At 34.2% G+C, this 20,651-nt stretch overlaps 1 protein-coding gene and 1 pseudogene across 2 annotated transcripts; one reads left to right on the forward strand and one right to left on the reverse strand.

The window, feature by feature from the left end:
• The first annotated feature begins 3,944 nt into the window (after positions 1–3,944).
• On the forward strand, positions 3,945–6,302 carry LOC110641994 (transcription factor HHO3-like). 2 transcript variants are annotated; one of them, XM_021793915.2, is made up of 5 exons: positions 3,945–4,430; positions 4,583–4,890; positions 4,987–5,281; positions 5,388–5,464; positions 5,790–6,302. In XM_021793915.2, the coding sequence occupies exons 1-5, from the start codon at positions 4,367–4,369 to the stop codon at positions 6,144–6,146; spliced, it is 1,101 nt and encodes a 366-aa protein (XP_021649607.2). In that variant the 5' UTR covers positions 3,945–4,366; the 3' UTR covers positions 6,147–6,302. The 2 variants fall into 2 exon arrangements, with proteins under 2 accessions (XP_021649607.2, XP_021649606.2); XM_021793914.2 differs by having other exon boundaries at positions 3,946–4,487.
• Positions 6,303–10,081: 3,779 nt separating this feature from the next.
• On the reverse strand, positions 10,082–19,213 carry LOC110642014 (uncharacterized; annotated as a pseudogene).
• Between the last annotated feature and the right edge of the window lie 1,438 nt (positions 19,214–20,651).

A 20,651-nucleotide genomic window follows, 5' to 3' on the forward strand; every position in this document is an offset into this window, starting at 1 on the left:
TTGTTCAGAGTCGCTAATCTATTAATGCACATGAGTTATGAATTAAGCCTCCCTCTATCGTCTATCGATGGACTTCTCAATTCTGTGACTGTGACGTTGTTTTTGGGATAAATGGGCTTTTCAATCTTATACTCATAGGCCATTTCCCGAGACTTCTAAGGAATGGGCCGAACGGAGTGCAAGTTTTACAAGCTCAGACGCAGCAGTAGGCCTACAGACTTACGCTGGAGGAGAGGCTACCACCACTTTTCACATTCCTAGAATCCAAGAATAGCTCATCCACATTGATCAATTGAAATTGAAGCTGATAAGGACTGGTGCTAGGGACTAGAAAAAGCTGGAGAGCTTCATAAAGCCTCCTTTATCAACAAGGCAAGAGAAATTAAACCCCACACACCTGGACTTGGTTGGTGGTATGGTGTGAGATTTTTCAGAGCTTTTATCTTAGCATGGACCAGCCATCAGAAGACAATCACCTTCCATCATACAGAAAGAAAAGTGTCGCTGACAATTCTATCAATTTGATACCTTTTGGCATTGGAGCGTGGAAATTGTGGCTCCATTTTGGGATTTTATCTCAATTGCATCTGCTCTTCAATTATACACATTCTGTTATTTTCATCAACATTCAAATTTTGAGAAAAAATTTCCTTTAGAGTACATGGAAGTGAGAAAGGTACCGGAAGTGGTGACATCACTGACATGGTAATGGTATATTATAGGAAGTCATAATGTTTGTGGAATAATTACAGAAATGATGTCGGATAAGGGTAAATTTCCCCTTATTATTTCCTGGTGTATGTGTATCATCATTTATGTTTATTTGAGTTTTATCTCTATAATTCATGGAGAAACTAAATTTATATGAGTAGATGTGGATTATTTTTAAGTACATCAAATGTATATATATATTTTTTAAGTATTAATGATATTTTTATTATGATCTGAATTTTTAATAGGATAATTTACTATATAGGTCTTAAATTTTACTATTATTAACATTTTAGTACTAATTTCAAGTTTTTTTTATTAAATTAAACTCGAATAGCTGACCAGCAATTTGAATTATTTACGCCCATAGTTATAGTGCATTGATACCTCCGATTGGCAAGCTAACTAGCAGATGAAGTAATTAAAAAACTGGGGAAAAAAGAAGCACCTGGAATTGCATATTCTGTATGGAAATTTTATAAATTGATGCAATTGATGGAAGGGCAAAAGCCAAAATGGCATATCCTCTTATTGCCTCCTGCTTGTCCTGAGGTGCACTCTGCCACTAGTCACAATAAAATAGATTGGCTCAACAAACCCATGATCATGAAGGGCAGAACCCTTTTCGTGGCCTCCAATATCTGTCCTCGCTATTCATTGAAAAGGCAACTCAACCCTAATCTATATTATCCCACCACTTCTTGATCAATTATTATATTTGAGAATTGGGACACTCTCTATATAATTACATAAGTCAATCATTTTAAACGAAAATAAACTTTTAAAAAATTTTATTTTATTTTAAAACTATATATTCATTCTTGAATTTTTTTTATGTTTTTGTGCATAAACAATGCATTAATGAAAAAAAAAGATAAATTACAATTTAATTTTTGAAGTTTGCTTAAATCTAAAACTTAATCATTGTAATTTTAAAATCGAGTAATTTAGTTCTCATATTTTAATAAATTTATAAGTTAGTTATTGTAATTAAAATTTAAATTAAGTTATTATTAATTTAAGTAAAAATAATCAAAATGCCCCTATTTTTAATTTCAATTTAAAAATAATTTAGTTCTAAGATTTTTATTTTATAGACGATTTAATCCCTAAAATTTGGTGAAACTAAGTAATTTAATTTTTAACATCTTAATAAACATACAAATTAGTCTCTTTTGTTAAAATCATCATTAATTTCTCATTAAATTTAGTCTTAATATATTTTTTTATTACTAATTTGAATTTAAATTCATATTTTATTTTTATATATATAACAATATAATATAATATATGAAAATATTACAAACCAATAAATATAAATATAATTATTTATATATATATATATTAAAATAATAATGACAAATAGAATTTTATAAAATTATAAGGATTTATTTATAAGTAGGTATAATATATAAGGATTAAATTATAAAATATATAGATGATTAAATAATTAATCAAGATTTTTAATGACTTTAAAATAATTAATTTATAATTTTAATAATTATAATTATAATTTAAAATTTTTTAATTTAATGGGATTTAAATTTTAAATGTATAATAATTAAATTATTAATAAAATAAAATTTTATGAATTAAATTTTTTTAAAATTAAAAATAAAATTAAGGGTGTATCTTAATTAAGTCAAAAATACTTTTGAGTACACCATGGTTTATGATAAGCCCGTCCGTTTCTTGATCTGACCTGTCAGTGCGAAGAAGGAAGTCGTAAGAGCAATTGCAAACTTATCTTTCTTCCATTGGAAAATTTTCTACGCGCCTGCAAAGCGATTGACAGAAACAATGATTCAGGGAACCGCAAAACGAGGGAACAGCCTTGGGGGTTAAGCTTACTCGGCTAAAAGAGATGGCTAAGTTGGCCCTGGCCCTTACTTGCGTGAAAAGCCACAATAATGTTGACACTTATCGCGCATTCATGTCCAGACGTAATCGTACGCCGCGTGGCCACTCTTACATGCAAGCTCACAAGATTCATCCGTTTCGCTCCCCTTTGTCAAACCAGTCTCGCCCCAAGGTATACTCCATTTTGATGGTGGAAAATATTTAATTTTTATATAATAATAAAAAATAATAAAACCACTTAAATTATAATAAAGTAATTTTTAATTATATTATATTTCATTTAATTAAAGAAAAAATATTAAAAAATATTTTAAAAAATTACATAAATAACTATTATATTTAAATTTTATTTAATAATAATTTTTAAAATAATATTTAGTATCGTAATCAAAATTAAAATATTATTTAATAATATATTATTTATATTAATATATTATTTATATTAATAAATTATAAAAGTGATTCATAAAAAAATTATCTCTTTTAATTTTTAAATTTTAAGAGTATATTTTTATTAAAATTAATAATATTTTATATTTAATAATTAATCTAATATCTATTTTTATCAAATATTTTTATTTTAATAACTATATAAATAATTAATTATTAATAATTAATTTTTAATAGTTAATAATTATTAAAATAGATGATAGCTCTTAAAATAATTAATCGTTATTAGGTAAGTTAATATTATTAAATAGAATTTTAATAAAAATGAAAATAAAATTAAAAAAAAATTAATATTTTTATTTTTGTAAATAATAAATAATTATAAATAAAATAAATTTTAAAAAATAAAAGTAGACGGGTAAGATATAAATTACCTAAAATTATAAAAATAACATTAATAAGTAATATCCAATGAAGATTCGCAGATCGTACAATATTGTCACTGCGACAAATATCGCATTGCTGTTGCAGCCGTGATCTCCAATTTCCGTCTTTCTATTCTCCATTCAGCCATTTGATTGCTAAATCCAACTGCAGACAGCTAGTGCAAACTCTAAAATTGAACAAAATTATGATAATATTATAAATGGATTAGATTAAAAAAAATGATAAGTATTCTTCCACGTAATATCATTTATGTTGCCAGCTAATTCAGATATCCAATTACGCACTTCAGGAAATTAATTGTTTTAATCACATAGGAATTTTTCTTTCATTTTTTTTCCGAGTTTTATCTGTGATGACTTGGCTTTTTACCGGTAGCGGAGTGAAGGGGGAGGACAGGTTCCTCTGATCTTATCTCTACGTTGCAATGGAGGAAAACTGCTGACGTCAAGCGAATCACACCCTCGAATATTCAACCCCTCTTTTTTCTCTCTCTTCTGGGGAAAAATATATATATATATACCCACGCATCAAAGATTCGTTTTGTACGCGACGCCCCGACTTCGATATTTTCTTTCTCTCCTTCCCTCTCCCTGCTCCTACGCCCTCCGATCGTTTTTCGCGAACACCAAACCTTAATCTTACAAAACTACCTTCTACAGATATATATATATTTTTTTTTGGGTCGAGAAAAGCTTTTTTAATTTTTGTTTCTGTTTGGGCATTTTTGGTTTGGGGTTGTCTTAAGTTTATTCCGTTTTCTGATTCTACTTAGATCCCATATTCTCATCTCATATTCTCCCCTCCTCTCTCTTTCCCTCTTGTTGTTTCGGATCTATCTATGCTTACACCCCCAAAACCCGCTTCTTCATATAATCTGTTTCATCATCAACAGCTATATCGCCTTCTTCATCATCATCATCATTAGCAGTTAATAACAACAGAGGAAGAAAACAAAAAAATGGATTATGCAGAGAAGATGCAGAAGTGCCATGAATATGTAGAGGCTTTAGAGGAAGAAAAGCGTAAGATTCATGTCTTTCAACGCGAGCTTCCTTTGTGTTTAGAGCTTGTCACGCAAGGTTTGTGATATTTCCTTTTCTTTTCATTACTGTTTTATGGGGTGGTTAAAAGGGTGTATTTTTTTATGGTTTGGTTGCGGTGGTGGTGGGTGCAGCGATCGGGGCATGTCGGAGGGAGTTATCGGGTACGACGACGGAGTACATGCATGGGCAATCGGAGTGCTCGGAGCAGACGTCCTGTGAAGGAACTAGACCTGTGCTTGAGGAATTTATTCCCATCAAGAAGACTAACTCTTCTTCTGATAATGATAAAGATAATAATGATCAAGAGAAATATTCATACAAGCGAAACAAGAACAGCAACACCATCAACGACAAGAACAGTAGTGATCATAAGAAGAAATCTGATTGGCTTAGATCTGTCCAGTTGTGGAATCCATCCCCAGATCCATCTCCCAGAGAGGTACCACCAACACTCCTTGGATATTTTGTGTTTGGTTATAGATTAGATAAGAAGAGAAAAATGAATGTTTTTGTTATTGTCTTTTAATTATTGCAGGATGTGCCTAGAAAGGCAGTGGTGTCGGAGGTGAAGAGGAATGGGGCTGCATTTCAGCCATTTCAGAAAGAGAAAACTACAGGGAAGAGTATTAAAACTATTGCCAAAACCCCATCCTCAGTGCCGGCTTCGGCAACCAGTTCGACGGCGGATACGGGAACAGAAGGTATTGTTGCTGGAAGTAGCAGAAAAGAAGAGAAAGAGGGGGAAAGTCAAAGAAAGCAAAGGCGGTGTTGGTCACAGGAGTTGCATAGGCGCTTCTTGCATTCCCTTCAACAGCTTGGTGGTTCACATGGTGAGTGATTTTTCCAGGGCAAATTTTGGTTTGGCTATTTTGGATTTAACATGGCTCATTATTTATTGAATGTGTTTGGTGCTAATTTTAATTGAATGAATTGCAGTTGCAACGCCAAAGCAAATCAGGGAGCTAATGAAGGTGGATGGACTGACTAATGATGAAGTGAAGAGCCATTTACAGGTTAGTAAGAAGTAAATAATCTTTAATGATCTGTGCTATAGCTTATAAAATAAAATGAGAGCTTGATTTCCCATAAGTTTTGTGGAATTCAAAATGGGATTTGTATATTTTAGGATAAGCTAGTGTTTTGCAAAATTGGGAAGTGTTGCAGTTAAGGGAGAAAAAAAAAAAAAAAGAAAAGTGGACAAAGTAGACTTGTTTTTGGTTTCATGGATAAAATTATGCACAGTTCGCTTAGCATTTGGTAATCCAGTCTAAGATAACAGATTTCTGTTCTTAATGGATTGAATTTGATCCTGATTTGTCTTTGGTTTGTTTGTTTCAGAAATACCGTTTGCATACAAGAAGACCAAGCCCCACAATCCACAATAACAGCAATCCACAAGCACCTCAATTTGTAGTTGTTGGGGGCATATGGGTGCCACCACCTGAATATGCAGCAGTGGCTCCAACAACAGCATCAGGGAAAACAGCCACCATAGCTGCTGCAGCCAACGGAATCTATGCACCAGTGGCTGCACCGCCACCCACTGTCCCTCAAACGCTACAAAAGCAGCAACATACGCAATCTGAGCAGATGCAATTAGAAGAAAGAGGTAGCCATAGTGAAGGTGGTTTTCGTGCTAATTCCCCTGCTACATCTTCCTCCACGCATACCACCACAAATTCCCCTTCGTTTTGATCATTATAACATGAAAATGGTGTAAAATTTTGTAACCAAATAATAGAAAAAGCCTATTATGTGACATAGACACCATTCGAATTGAGACTTTTTTTAATTTAGGTAATTTTAGGTGAATTAGCGTGCCATTTGAATAAATGGGTCCCTTGTACTTCAGCTGCCAAATATGAACAATAATCTGAATTCTGAACTAAATAGTTGATTTGGCAATGCAAGTTTAAAGCAAATTAAATGATAAAGAGGTCGTTGAATATGTAGTCATGGACAAGAAACATACAAAACAAGATGAAATTATTGGGGCATCGTGGTTTTCTTCTTGGAATTTCTGTACATCTTGCAATGAGAATTCATGGAGGTTGCTTGATTCCCAAGCATCGACCTTAAAGACAGAAGTATTTTCTTGGAAATTTCTTGATTTCCAAGCGAAGACTTGAAAATCATGTTACTAAACTTACAAGAGCAGAATCAAAATATTGACCAACCACCACCGTAAAAAAGATTTTACTATCATTTTGTAATTTTTTTTTTCCTTTAAATAAAGGAGGAAATGATCCAATCTTGATGGAAGCAATGGATGAGCAAGAATCTTGGCTCGTAAAGAATCTTCCCGTAGAAGAAATTGAAGTGGAGATCCAATGAAATTTTTTTTGTTAGGCTATTGATACCCTTTACGTAAAAGCTGCTTCTGCTTTCACTGTGGCATTATATATATGATCGTATATAATTCTTTCTTTTTTTCATCAGTTATGATTAGATTTAAAATTAAAAATCTTATAATTTTAAAAATATTTTGAGATTATTAAGCTAGTTTCACATTAATTATATGATCTTATATAACTTCCATGATCTCCAGTAATAATTACAACTAATAAATTGTTATAGGCAGGGAGAGGGGCAAGAAGAATGTGACATGCGTAGTGCTTTACTTTCTACCTATGATAAATATGGCAAATCTGAGTAGGTTTCAATTTTTTTTATTTAGTCAATGAAAATCACCTGCTTTGAAATTTATGTGGTGGAGTTGAACTTCCACTCAAAAAAAGTCTCAAAGTTAGTAATCCAGTGTGTATTACCGCCTTACGAATCATATAAATGATAAGAAATTTTTATCTCTGGCAAATCAGCTCCTCTCCTTTACTTGTGAAGATTGATTCAACCATGCACCACAACAGCATGTCTTGGGTCACACAGTGGAAATTGGGATATGGAGGAATAACAAAATGCTTGATTTGTAGGACTTTATTGGAAGATTTAAGATTCATATATATTATTTTGGTGGAAAAAACTTGGTTAAATTTAATTGATTATCAACATATATATATATATATATATATATATATATATATATATATATATATATATATGAGTTTATTACTTATTTTACGTATAAATTTTATTATAATATTATTTTTTAAATTTATAATAAATTAAATATAAATAAAAATAATAATTTACTAGAATGGCTAATAGTCTTTATAAATAATTAAAAGTTAGACCATCATAGTTTATTAAAGTAGCACTATTTTAAGTTCTAAATACATAAAATTTGTTTCTTTTATTACTGTATCTAATATTTATTGATAATATAAAATTAATTTAAAAAAAAAAAGTAGATAAGTGGGGTAGGTTTGTTAAATTAAATCTTTGACCAATCACAATATAAAACAAGAGAAAGTATATTTTTTCATGATTCTTGCATAAGGGTGATCTAGTCATCTAGCTACATATTAAATTAAAGGTGGTGGCTTAAGTCTCCAAGACAGACAATTAAGTCCCAATAAACATATTATCATTTCGTGGCAACCAAAATGCACAATACGACAAACCCATTTCTCTCATTTTTTTTTATGTTTTCTCATCTCTTAATTATATATATACACTCTACATGGTCCACCTTCGAATATACCAGAATATTGTGGCAAATTTAAAATTGTTCTCTTCTTGATGATTGGGCAATTTTCATAAAATACAAATGTGCATATAGGCTATCATCTTCTTGTCCAAGTATATTCTGTCTGGGGTTTCTTTAACTCATCTTCCACGTAAGGCGCACTCAAGGAGAAAGATATTCTGATACCCTTGGAATCTTACCCTCTCCAAGACTCCATGTCATGTTAAACAATGCATTTAATTTTCCAACATTCTTTTTTTTTAGGAATTAAAAAATTTTGAGCATTGTGAATACATATTAATTAAAGAAAAATTATATAATAAAATTAATATACATATAATATTTTTATTATAACTATTAATTACGATAGATCTCACATGAATCCCACTATAATCACCAGTTATAATCAACAGTTATATGCCAATGATTCATATAATTAAACTTTAGATAATATTTTAAGAAAAAATTTTAATTTTATATTGAGGAGTATACCTTAATTTATAAATTTAATTAATAAAAATTAATATATTATAATTTTATGTAAGACTTATTTTATTTGGAGATCATGAAACTCATTATAATTCTTTAAATAATGTATCAATTAAAGAGGCTCACTCTCTTTTCTCTACAAGCTTTTTAATTTTATATTTAGTTTGCAACTGCTACTGCTAATCAATTGTGGCCATTGTTAATCACCGGCAGTCCATACATATTTTTCCTAATTTATTTTCATTCAATAAATTCAGATTTGTTATTAACAGATCTGCTTTTGTTATTTTATTTCTCATTCTGCGGAGCTTTTTTTTTTTCTTCTTTGCATGGAATTGATTTCTCTCTATATGATTATTTTCTTCCCTTTTATGGCTCTTCTCTCATATCTTCTAAGGAAATGAGTCTATTGGCTTCGGATTGTTATTCATTAAATTTGCTAAATAAATATGATTTCTCAAAGATTATAATAATTGTGATGGATAGCTCTATTTAAAAATATTGAGGTGTCAAAAAAATTTATAAGTCATGCAAAATAAATTTTCTAATGTATTTTAAGAGATTTATCTTATTTTATAAGGTTAAATTGTAATTTTTTATATTAATATTGATTGTAAATATTATATGATTATTTTATTAATGATATATATATATATATATATATATATATATATATATATATATATATATATTTTTTTTTTTTTTTTTGAGAAAGAATGCGTACAAACTAATGTGTCTCTTCACTGTACATAAAGGCCAAATGGTTCATGCCGTTGTATTAAAACTTATTATAAACTCATTTATCGATTGATCTGGTGGAATAATGCCACTTCAACTACAACTGGAAATAGGAATATTCCAATTACCAAACTATAATCAGAAAAAGATCATTCTTTCATTTATCATTTATATATGTGTATAATATAGTATTCCTTTATATATATACACACGATGATTCATTAAAGCCATTAAGCTGGCATTAGAGAGCATATGCTGAATTATTCCAAGGGGCCGTAGACAAAAGACCCCGAATGAAGACAGGAGGCGCCGAGTCGGCCAAGCTGTGAGCTGCCATGTTGCCAGGCCTCTTCACAAACTTGAAAGAAAATGAATCCAACTGACCACTCAGACAACGAATATCATGAACAATCCCTTCGACGGCCACAGGGGCTGGTCCTTGTTGGAGTGCTAGGATCACTATGTGGGAATCTCCTTCTATGGTTACTCTGTTGAGGGCCGCTTCTATTTGATTGTGGCAACTGGCAACAGCGACTCCGTGTGCATATATATAATCAATACAAACGTATAAAATATATATGCATTTCTAAGTTTTAAATCATTTCATTTATGATTACTTTCCCATTATTTGGTGGACACATCGGTAAATATATGGTATTAAAAGGATTATGATTGCACAATGCATGATTGTAAGCAACGTAACCATATGATAATTAATCACATTTTTTCATTACTTCAAAGCCTAGCTCAATACCAGAGTCTAATACTTTGGAGTCTAGTTCTGAATGCGAGTCTCATACTATTAAGCCAAAGCACATGTAGTTAATCACTGTAGAATTGCATTATCAGAAGAATGACTTCTGGCGAGACAAATGTAAATTGCAGAAATATTCTGTTCATGTTCATAAACAGTGTACCCAACAAGAATTCCTGAAAGAAGCAGGTGTGGTGTACGGTGCACTCTATATAGATGGCTCAGAGCTCAAAAGAGAAGACCCAGTTCAAGTTACCGTAAAACCACCTTCTCCATTGGTTTTCTTTTGATCTCGTGGATGATACTCGAGTCATTTGAATACCCACCGACTAGCTAAACAAATAAAAACCAACTGAATTTACATAGTTGATGAAACTGTATTTTCATTGAGAGACCATGGTAAGACAGCTTGCGACAGAAAATTTCAAGGTGCTGACACTTCTAGTGGCACACCAGGTGTAGGCTCTAGTACCTGCGTATCTGGTAGCTCCTTTGCCAAGAGCTCCTACATGAGCAAAAAATTTCAATGCCCCTTCATTTATATATGAAAGAGAAGTTGACAAAAGCAGAAGTAAAAGATCTAAGCCATTTTGAATCATTGATGATTTCTTATGTCAGTAGAAAATTAAAGAGAAGGCCAGAATCAATTCCGGACTATCTCTTTACCATTCAACTTGTTGATGCACTGCTTGAACTATGTCCTTTTCTTTTCAAGATGGAGCAATCAAAGAAGATAATATGCTGGCCAGATCAATTGGCCTGCAGTGTTTTTTAGAATCCAGTGTGGTTTGGAATTAAGTCTCAGGTAACAACACAGATCAATTTACGAAGGGTACCATCCTTCTTCTTTACAAATAGCACTAGTGCTCCCCAGGGTGACACACTAGGGCGTATGAAGCCCTTGTCTAGTAGCTCCTGTAACTGAACTTTCAACTCTCTCAGTTCAGTAGGTGCCATCCTATATGGAGCAATGGACATCGGTGCAGTACCCGGCATAACCTCTATGGCAAACTCCAGTTCTCTATCGGGTGGCAAACTCAGCAACTCTTCCGAAAACACATCCGGAAAATCACATATAGTGGGGATCTCCTGCATGCTTGGGCTAGTCTTCCTGGTGTCAACCACATGTGCTAAGAAAGCCTCACAGCCCTTTCTTATCAATCTCCTGGCTGCTGTGGCTGATATGATGGTAGAAAGACAACCCGTTCCTTCACCCACAACTGTAATCTCATCCCCATCTACTGTCTGTAGTGACATCCTCTTTAGCCGACAATCTACCATCGCCTGATGACGTGATAACCAGTCCATACCCAATATCACATCGAACTCATGGAATGGTAGCTCAATCAAGTCAGCTGGAAACTCATAACCCTGTATCCTCAGAGGACAACCCTTATAGACCTTTTTCACCATGACACTATGGCCTAAAGAGTTTGTGACTTGTATGTCCTCCTCTAACTCCTCTATCTATACCCCTCTATCAACTGGCGGTGTAATACACACATATGAATGTGTGGAACCCAGATCAATCAATGCACATACTAACAGATCATGTAGAGAAAAGGTACCTCTAATGACATCAGCTGGCTCTAACTCATCTTGAGCTCTCATAGCATAAGCATGAGGTGCTACCCTAGTCTCCTGCTTCTGCACTGTCTTTGCAGTAGGCCTCTGTGATGTACCAGCTGTATCAGGCCTCGCAGGTCTCCTACCTCTCTGTGCTGCTGGGGCAGACCTCCCCATCTGAGGTGTAGCAGTGGGAGCACTAGTGTTCCTTTGTGGACAATCCTTTAGAAAGTGATCCGTAGACCCACATTTGAAACATCCATCCATCAACAATCTGCAACAAATATAGTATAAGAAACTCAAACTAGCATTAGCATACTCATGGAGATAAATCTACCACATAATTGTACTAGTTTACTATAGATAATTTTGAGGGACGCGTAGGTTTTTCTTAGCGTTAAGCATTTTTTCAATGGGAGGCCTATTGGGCCCTATCTAAATAATTAAGTATAAATTTCCTCTATCCTAAAAATCCCGCCAAATATCAGTGGTTCAAATGCAAAACCTCAAAGTTGGAATCCTATTTTTAATGGTTGGGATGTCTCCTTGGAGATTAATTTATTCATGATTATTACTTTTGTTGGGAATATACAAGTGTGGAATTCTCACGTTGGAAAAATATAGGATGAGTGAAAGACATATTAATGAAAATGACACATATACCCATTGCCTTAAGGTTTTGAGTTTGATGTAGTGTCAAGCCCATGAGTTTGTTCTTTTATAAATCCCATCAAGAAAAATTCTCCTCAGGCACTTTAAGCTTTCCAAATCTCCAACAGTTAATATCAAAGCCGATGGTTTGGTAAGGGACGAGTATGGAGACGGTAATCAGTGATTTCCGTGGTGCTCTGACACATTGGATGGAAGAGCCGGGAGACTCCTGGTAGGCCCAATGAAACAGAAATGCACTTTTCTCAAGAAGAGCAGACCGATGGAGTGGAGACTCTCGGTACACGTGATGGCTCTAGCATGACTTTTAGAAGTGCATGCTCGAGCCCATGAGCATGATCTTTCATAAGACCCATAAAAAAATATTCTCCCCAGGCACTTTAGGCTCTCCAAATCTCCAACAACTTCCATTTTTACAAGGGATAAATACAAAATTCTCTAAAAAAATTGTGATTCTTGAATTAATCTCCAAACTCTAAAATTCCACCAGCATTCCCAAATTTCCCGCTGTGTATTGTTTTCATCCTTCCATTTAATAGTCTATAACTTCACTTGTTCCAAGTTAGTGACATTAGTATACTAACATGAGATGTGAAACTACATCCCTCAACTGTTGGGAGCAACCAAAAGGGGAAAAAGAACACATGCTTGAGATAACAGTTTAATTGGGGTAATCGTATCGTTCACCATTGCTTTTTTGTCCCCCAATTTGTTCCTCTATAGTGTGCAAGAAATTGAATCTAGGAGCACTAATTTGCAATCTCCCATAATATTATTATAAATAAAGCATGCTAAAGTTACCCTCAAGTTGTTATTTGCATTATCCAAATTCACTCAACATCTGATTTAATATCTGTGAGAACTGTTATGTCTTCAATATTGGTTTTTCCTATATTGTCAAAAGAAAACAAACCTTGAATGATTCTACTGTTCCTTCTGCCTGGATGACACTGGCAAGAAATCTTTTGCTATCAAGGTCCCCATTTTTCATTGGCACAATGAACCTAGGAAATGAGGGAAGCAAGTCAATAAAAAAAAATGTAGTTACTACTAAAATATTGTTCATATAACTATAGAGAACACAGTGAAGACTGTGCACTTGGCATGCAGCAACTTTGCAAGTTTGACAGCATCCACTTGTCCAGAAACCAAAGTAAAATTTGGCAGAAGCTGCTTTATGACTGGTGTAATAACAATGTCAGCATGCTCCTTCTCAAGAAAATTCTTGTTATATACACAATGGGGCTCATAGTAAAGAGTCATTTGGCCTTGTGGAGAATTGACTAGGTATCTGTAGCAAATAGCATAAAAAAGTCCATATTCATGTCACTAGACTAAGACGCATGTTAAGCACATTCATATTTACTATGTAAACCTACTTCAACCAAAAAAAGTTCTAACCGTTCTCAGGGCGCTGCCAAGGAGGACCCAGAACTGGCCCTGCAATCACTTGTACTCTGACTTTAGAATCACCTCTAGTTTCAATGTCAGAGCTCTGACCAGGTTCTAAATACGTGACCTGAAAGAATCTGAAACTATGTTTGGGTTTGAATATGGAAAAGCTTAAATCATCTGTACATGAAAATAGATTTGATAATTTGATTTATAGCATTGCATGTCCAGTCTCAATTAGAAAAGCAAGAACAACTAAGCAAACAAAATTCAGAATACTGTCCCCATGAAGAACATTTACAATCAACCTCAAAACTGAGCAAGCAATGAGGCCCCTGCAGCAAGCTCCATTACTGGTTTGGGAGGCTGCACTTTTGGCCTCCTCAACCCCTAAGAGGCCCTTTGTGCAATATAATTCTAGGTTCTAACAATAAATAAGAATAGATTAAAACCCATTTGGAGTAACAATTTGCTCATCTTCTTAAATTAACGGATGAAAATGCTTTAATCAACAAACAGGTATGTGCAGCTGCACACCCACCCTTGAGCCTACACAAATAGGCACAAATATACAAGCAGGTTTTTTTTTCCCCCCAAGATGTTGAAGAATGGTTTAACAAGTCCTTTGTAACAAGTGAACTACTACAACAAGAGCAAAAGTATATCTTGTTTCTCATCTCATAAAAAAAAGAATTGCAGGAAATAATTGTCCAAAAGGTTGTAGATGATGTGCACATGCCATATGCCATAACAACCTTTAAATTAAAACATTTAAATCATGCTAAGGCATCAGGATGAATTACAGGGTTGAATCATCCCAAAGATAGATTGCGCTCACTTCAGAAATTTGAATGTTTTTCAAATATCTTGTCATTTTAAGTCTTCAGATTTTTTTTTTCATCAATGGGACTCTGAAAGTGACTCACTTATGCAACTTATTAATATCTTGATCATACATGTAAAACAAAATAAAAGAACAAAGCATTAGAACTTATAAAGATTGCAGTAATAAATTTTATTATTGTGTAACCTTGCAGACTGACTAAATGGGTAGGAGAGAAAAGCAAGAAAGTGGGTAATTCAGGGTACAAACTGTGGTTTACCGGAAAGGAGAGAAACAAGAATGGAGTGTGCATAATCATAGACATGACATTGAAAGACGCTGTAATAGCTGTGAAAAGAGTAGGAGATAGAATTATACTAGTAAAGCTCGTACTAGAAGAAGAAACAATAAATGTAGTTAGTGCTTATGCCTCACAAATAGGACTAAATAGTGAGAGTAAACAAAGGTTTTTAGAAGATATAGATGATTTAATGCAAAGCATACCGAATGAAGAGAATGTTTTCATTGGTAGAGATTTGAATGGACATGTAGGAAGTGATAGGCAAGGTTATGAGAATATTCATGGAGGTTTTGGTTTTGGCAGTCGAAATGAGGAGGAAAAAAGCATCCTGGATTTTGTTATGGCATACAACCTAATACTAGCAAATGCTTACTTTATAAAAAGAGAGTCATATTTAGTGACTTTCAAAAGTAGGCAACATAGAAGCCAAATCGACTTCCTCTTAATCAGGAAGACAAATAGAGCTCTATGCAAGAATTGCAAGGTCATTCCAGGAGAGGCTTTAACAAGTCAGCATCGGTTAGTGGTCTTAGATGTCAAGTTTATGAACAATTCAAGTAAGGTCAGAAGAAACAGTGTAACTCGAACAAAGTGGTGGGAGTTCAAAGGAGTAAAATAGGTGAAGTTCAAAAATGAGCTTCTCGAGTCCGAAGCATGGAAGCTGAACATGGAGACCAATGATATGTGGATACAGATGGCATCAAAGATTAGAGAAGTAGCTAGAAAAATACTTGGAGAGTCTAAAGGACATGGACCACACTCAAAAGAGAGATGGTGGTGGAATGAGGAAGTACAAAAGGCAGTGAAGAGAAAAAGGGAATAGTATAAGAAATTACCTAAATGTGATAATAATGAGGCATATGAACAGTACAAGATAACAAAGAAAAAGGCAAAAAAGGCAGTTAGTTAAGCAAGAGCGCAGGCTTTTGAAAAGTTATATGAGAAACTTGAAACTAAAGAAGGGGAGAAAGATATTTATAGATTAGCAAGGAGGAGAGAAAGGAAATGTCAAGATCTCAATCAAGTTAGGTGCATTAAGGATAAAGAAGGAAAAGTGTTGGTGAAAGATGAGGACATTAAAAAAAGATGGAAAAATTATTTTAATGATCTCTTTAATAATAGTCAAAATAGTAATAGCGTGAATATAGACTATAGAATAATAAAAAAGAATGTGAATTATACTAGAAGGATTAGATCTTTAGAAGTAAAGAAAGCACTTAAGAAAATGAAAGTGGGTAAAACTTGTGGACCCGATGGAATACCAATTGAAGTGTGGAAGTGTTTGAGAGATATGGGAGTGGCATGGTTAACTAAATTATTTAATAAGATTCTAAACTCAAAGAAAATGCCTGATAAATGGAGGAGGAGTATTTTAGTACCTATTTTTTAAAATAAGGGAGACATACAGAGTTGCTCAAACTATAGGAAAATTAAACTCATGAGTCATACTATGAAGTTGTGGGAGAGAGTTGTGGAGCATCGACTACGTCATGATACTTCTATCTCTCTCAATCAATTTGGCTTCATGCCCGATCGTTCAACTATGGAAGCGATCTTTCTCATTAGAAACTTGATGGAGAAATATAAAGATGTGAAGAAAGATCTACACATGGTTTTTATTAATTTGGAGAAGGCTTATGATAGTGCTCCAAGAGATGTCTTATGGAGTGTGTTAGAACAAAAGAGGGTATCTATTAGGTACATACAAGTGTTGAAAGATATGTATGAAGGAGCAACTACTATTGTCCGCACAGTGAGAGGGGACACAAGAGATTTTTCGATTTCAATTGGATTACACCAAGGATCAGCTATAAGCCCTCACCTTTTTACATTAGTTTTAGATGAATTGACAAAACATATACAAGAGAGTATTCATTGGTGCATGATGTTTGCGGATGATATTGTTCTGATAGATAAGACGCGAGAAGGAGTCAATAGAAAGCTAGAGCTTTGGAGAAGTACTCTAGAGTCAAAGGGTTTTAAGTTAAGTAGAACGAAGACAGAATACATGCATTGCATGTTCAGTGAAGGCCAAACTGGTGATAGGGAAGGATTTAGTTTGGATAGAGTAATACTGTCCCAAAGTAATCACTTTAAATATCTCGACTCAGTCCTTCAAGTAGATGGGGGATGCAAGGAGGATGTTAGTCATAGGATTAAAGCCGGATGGTTGAAGTGGAGACATGCCACGGGAGTTTTATGTGATCGCAAGATTCCCAATAAGTTGAAAGGAAAATTTTACCGTACAGTCATACGACCGGCTATATTATATGGTAGTGAATGTTGGGCACTGAAGGAGTAGTATGCGTCTAAGATAATTGTTGCAGAGATGAGAATGTTAAGGTGGATGAGTGGCTATACTAGACTAGATAAAGTCCGTAATGATAGTATTAGAGAAAAGGTAGGAGTGGTGCCAATTAAGGATAAGTTCAGAGAAGGGAGACTAAGGTGGTTTGGTCATGTGAAGCGTAGACATATGGAGGCTCTAGTTAGACAAGTAGAGCACATTAGGTTAGAGGATAGAAAGAAAAAAAGTGGTAGACCTAAATTGACTTGGAGGAAAGTAGTATAACATGACCTAAAAGCATTACACATTTCTGAGGATTTAACCCAAAATCGTTTAGAGTGGAGAAAGCAAATCCATATAGCCGATCCCAAATTTTTAGGATAAAGGCTTAATTGAATTGAGTTGAGTTGAGTAACCTTGCAGACTATGGATCCAAACAAAGAAGCAACTACTCCATCCATACTCTGAGTAAACATGCTTCTTCTCATGAAGAAATGTCATGGGTGATGAAGTGCTTAGCAAGGACAAAAAACACTTAACAAGGACCATATCAAAGCAAAATCGTATGAAGGAGAAGCTACAATATTATTTAAATATTAGCTAGACTGTTATCAAGATTTTGAGAACCATTATGCTAGTGTTGTAATCTGTCTTGATATATGTAGAGAATGTTATTACCATGTTTTAATAGATGCGTGATGCATTACAAGAAGAGCAGACGAAAGCCAAAATCAAAAAGAACTTACATTGCTAAAAAGGGTATCCAGCAAAGGCTTAGCATTAAGAGTCGCAATGACTCTAATGTTTGGCGATATTTCAGAAAGTGGCTTTAAAGTCTTCAAATGGCAATGATCATCAAGGTTTTGAGTAATCAATAAGCAATCAAGTTTAGGAAGATTGCTAAGCTGCATTAAAATTGCATTACTAATTTCAACAACCTCCACAACAAACCTAACAGTAAAAATTATTTTAAAAGCCATTATAGAAAATTAATTAGCCCTGCCAAAATAGGCTTGGGACGGGAAATCCAGTTACACACCTCAACACAAATGAATAGTTACGTTACAAAATTGACGGTATAATTCTTAAATTTGTGGAAATCACTGTTATAACACCAATCAATATAGCATTTCAAACATGACAAAGTACCTGGAAATTCTTTAAGACCTTCTTGGAAGCATCATATAGCCAGGGAATTCCGAAATCCAAGTTACCCACCAAGATTGGATCAACCAAAATATTCACCCCTCCCACCTCTCATAACCAACTATTCCCCTAAATGCATTAAATTAATAAACAAATCAAGAATAGGCTAACACAAACTGAAAACCAATCAAATTCATCTAAGACCTTGATCAAGAAACCCATAAAACCACCTCCAAGTAAGTAAGTCTGAACACATCAGTGCCAGCAGAAGTCGACCCAACTGCGTTTTCTTCAGAGATTACAGCAGAAACAACCTTATCCAACCTACAAATGAGAGAGAAAAGTCACAAGTTCCATTGCATTGATAGCAATACCAACATAATATTGAATTTTATGAAGAAAAGAAAAAAAAAAAAAAAAAGAAGAGAAAGAGAAACCTGTTTGTTGGTAGCTTTGACGTGCTGGAACTGATGCAGATTGGACGATTACAGACTGAGGAAAGATGGGTGGGTGAGAATAGCTTAAATGGAGAGAAGTGTCTGGTTCTACAAGGATTGTAGAGAAAAGAATTGCAGGGAAGAGCCATGAGATAGAGAAAGAAGCAAGAAGAGAAAGTTTCCTTTTTTATTTTCTCCCTTGGTCACAGTCCTACGAATTCTTTTTCTCAGTTCTCTACTTCTCTTTAGCAAATCAGTTGCTCTGATGGTTTTGATTCTGCAACGTGGCAAATGATTACCCACCATTTTAGAGCTCTGTTGGGTTAAGGAACTTTTTAGTTGATCACTACGGAACTGATGTGGAAGGAAACTTTTCTCTAGCGGAAGGGAAACATTTCCCTGTTGGCATGACAGGCTTGTTAACTTTTTATGCATGAAAGGACTCGGCTAAGAGATGGATTAATAATACTTCCCATGATTTATGTAACACTGATCATGTAAATTGCTATTCCTTCCGAGTCATTCTCTGTTTCCTTGCTCCAATGAATAGGGGGTGTGTGCGTGTTCCTGGTAAGAACCAGAACTGAAATTAAACTTCAGTTCTTTTTGTTTTTTAAAATGGGAATCAGAAGTAAATTTTGGTTTGATCCCAAATACTTTTAATTCTGATTTGATTTTAATTTTGGTTCTTAATTCCTACACTTAATTAATAAAAGTAATAATACTAATATTAAAATAATAATATTAATATCAAAATAAAATGTTAATAAAGTTGTCACGACCCAATCTATGGGCCGGACCGGCATTAAGACCTGGGCCAGCCTAAAGTCCCCGATACTTGTAGTAAGCCTAACTATTCCTTAACCCAACTCTAAGGCCAATTTAAGCCCAATTTCAAGAATTCAACCGTACAGAGTCCGGCCATAAAGTGGACCTTTCAACGGAGAGTTTTTGACTTACCCGACCTGTAAACACAATATATAATCAACTGGGGAGCTCAGCTCACCCTCCACATATTCAAATGTTATAAAAATAAATGGGAACTCAGCTCCCTCATTCTGTCAATCAAACATGCATATAATAATAAGTTTACAGGTCCAACATGATAATTATATTACAGACCCAAATCAAATAAATATTTCTAACACATGCAGAAATTCTAGGAGTTAATAGAATTACACAAACATTAATAAACAACCTGCAAAGTAGAAAAGCAGGTTAACCACAATAAAAAATCCTCTGTTGCCTGAAAAATAATGAACATGAGTGAGCGTTCGACTCAGAGAGTAAAATATCAATTTTAACCATAATCTCTATAACTATTTAAAGCTAATGCAACCTGTAGAGTGAAATGCAACATCGGCAATATTTTCACATCATAACAGCAAAAAGATAATTTGGAGCACTCACACACTCAGTAATGTCAAATCATAAATATATAGGAGCTGATCCCCTATACAGCTCTCTTTAATCCAACCTGTGCCAGCGAAGAACTCAAGCCGAACTTTCGCTTAATAAACCAAATCGGGGTCCCAGTGAAGAACTCAAGCCGTGTCTACCCTTAAGGACCGGGTCCTAGCGAAGATCTCAAGCCGTGTCTACCCGTCCTGTCCATATCCAACACTATACCACACGCACGCCAACGCACGCAAACTGCTCCAAATTATCACAAATACATCCATGGCACTTTAACAATTGTGAATGCAACATAAATCGTGCCTAGAGTTTAACTACATAGACATATACATATAAGTGATGCATGAGCATGCTTGAACATATAATAATATCGAAATTACAATTAAAATTAATATTTTACTCACAGACTTGACAGTAATCACTGTGACGGCTGGGCAGAGGAAGAAGGCTGTCCCAACTCACCTGATAATTTTATTACAATTATTTAATACAATTGACTCAATATAAACCAAGAAAAGACCAAATACGTCATAAGTCGTGCCGAAAATTCGGCAGAGTCTCCCCTATACCTAAGACCTACCCAATCTGTAAATGGG

The sequence above is a fragment of the Hevea brasiliensis genome, chromosome 17 (assembly GCF_030052815.1).
Source record: "Hevea brasiliensis isolate MT/VB/25A 57/8 chromosome 17, ASM3005281v1, whole genome shotgun sequence".
Taxonomy (NCBI): domain Eukaryota; kingdom Viridiplantae; phylum Streptophyta; class Magnoliopsida; order Malpighiales; family Euphorbiaceae; genus Hevea; species Hevea brasiliensis.

What these genes read in the sequence shown, in the direction of transcription:
- LOC110641994 (XM_021793914.2), top strand. Translation starts at nt 4,367, where the DNA reads ATGGATTATGCAGAGAAGATGCAGAAGTGCCATGAATATGTAGAGGCT. An exon ending in TTTAGAGCTTGTCACGCAAG is followed by an intron (nt 4,488 to 4,582) that starts GTTTGTGATATT and finishes TGGTGGGTGCAG; the next exon opens with CGATCGGGGCATGTCGGAGG. An exon ending in CAGATCCATCTCCCAGAGAG is followed by an intron (nt 4,891 to 4,986) that starts GTACCACCAACA and finishes TAATTATTGCAG; the next exon opens with GATGTGCCTAGAAAGGCAGT.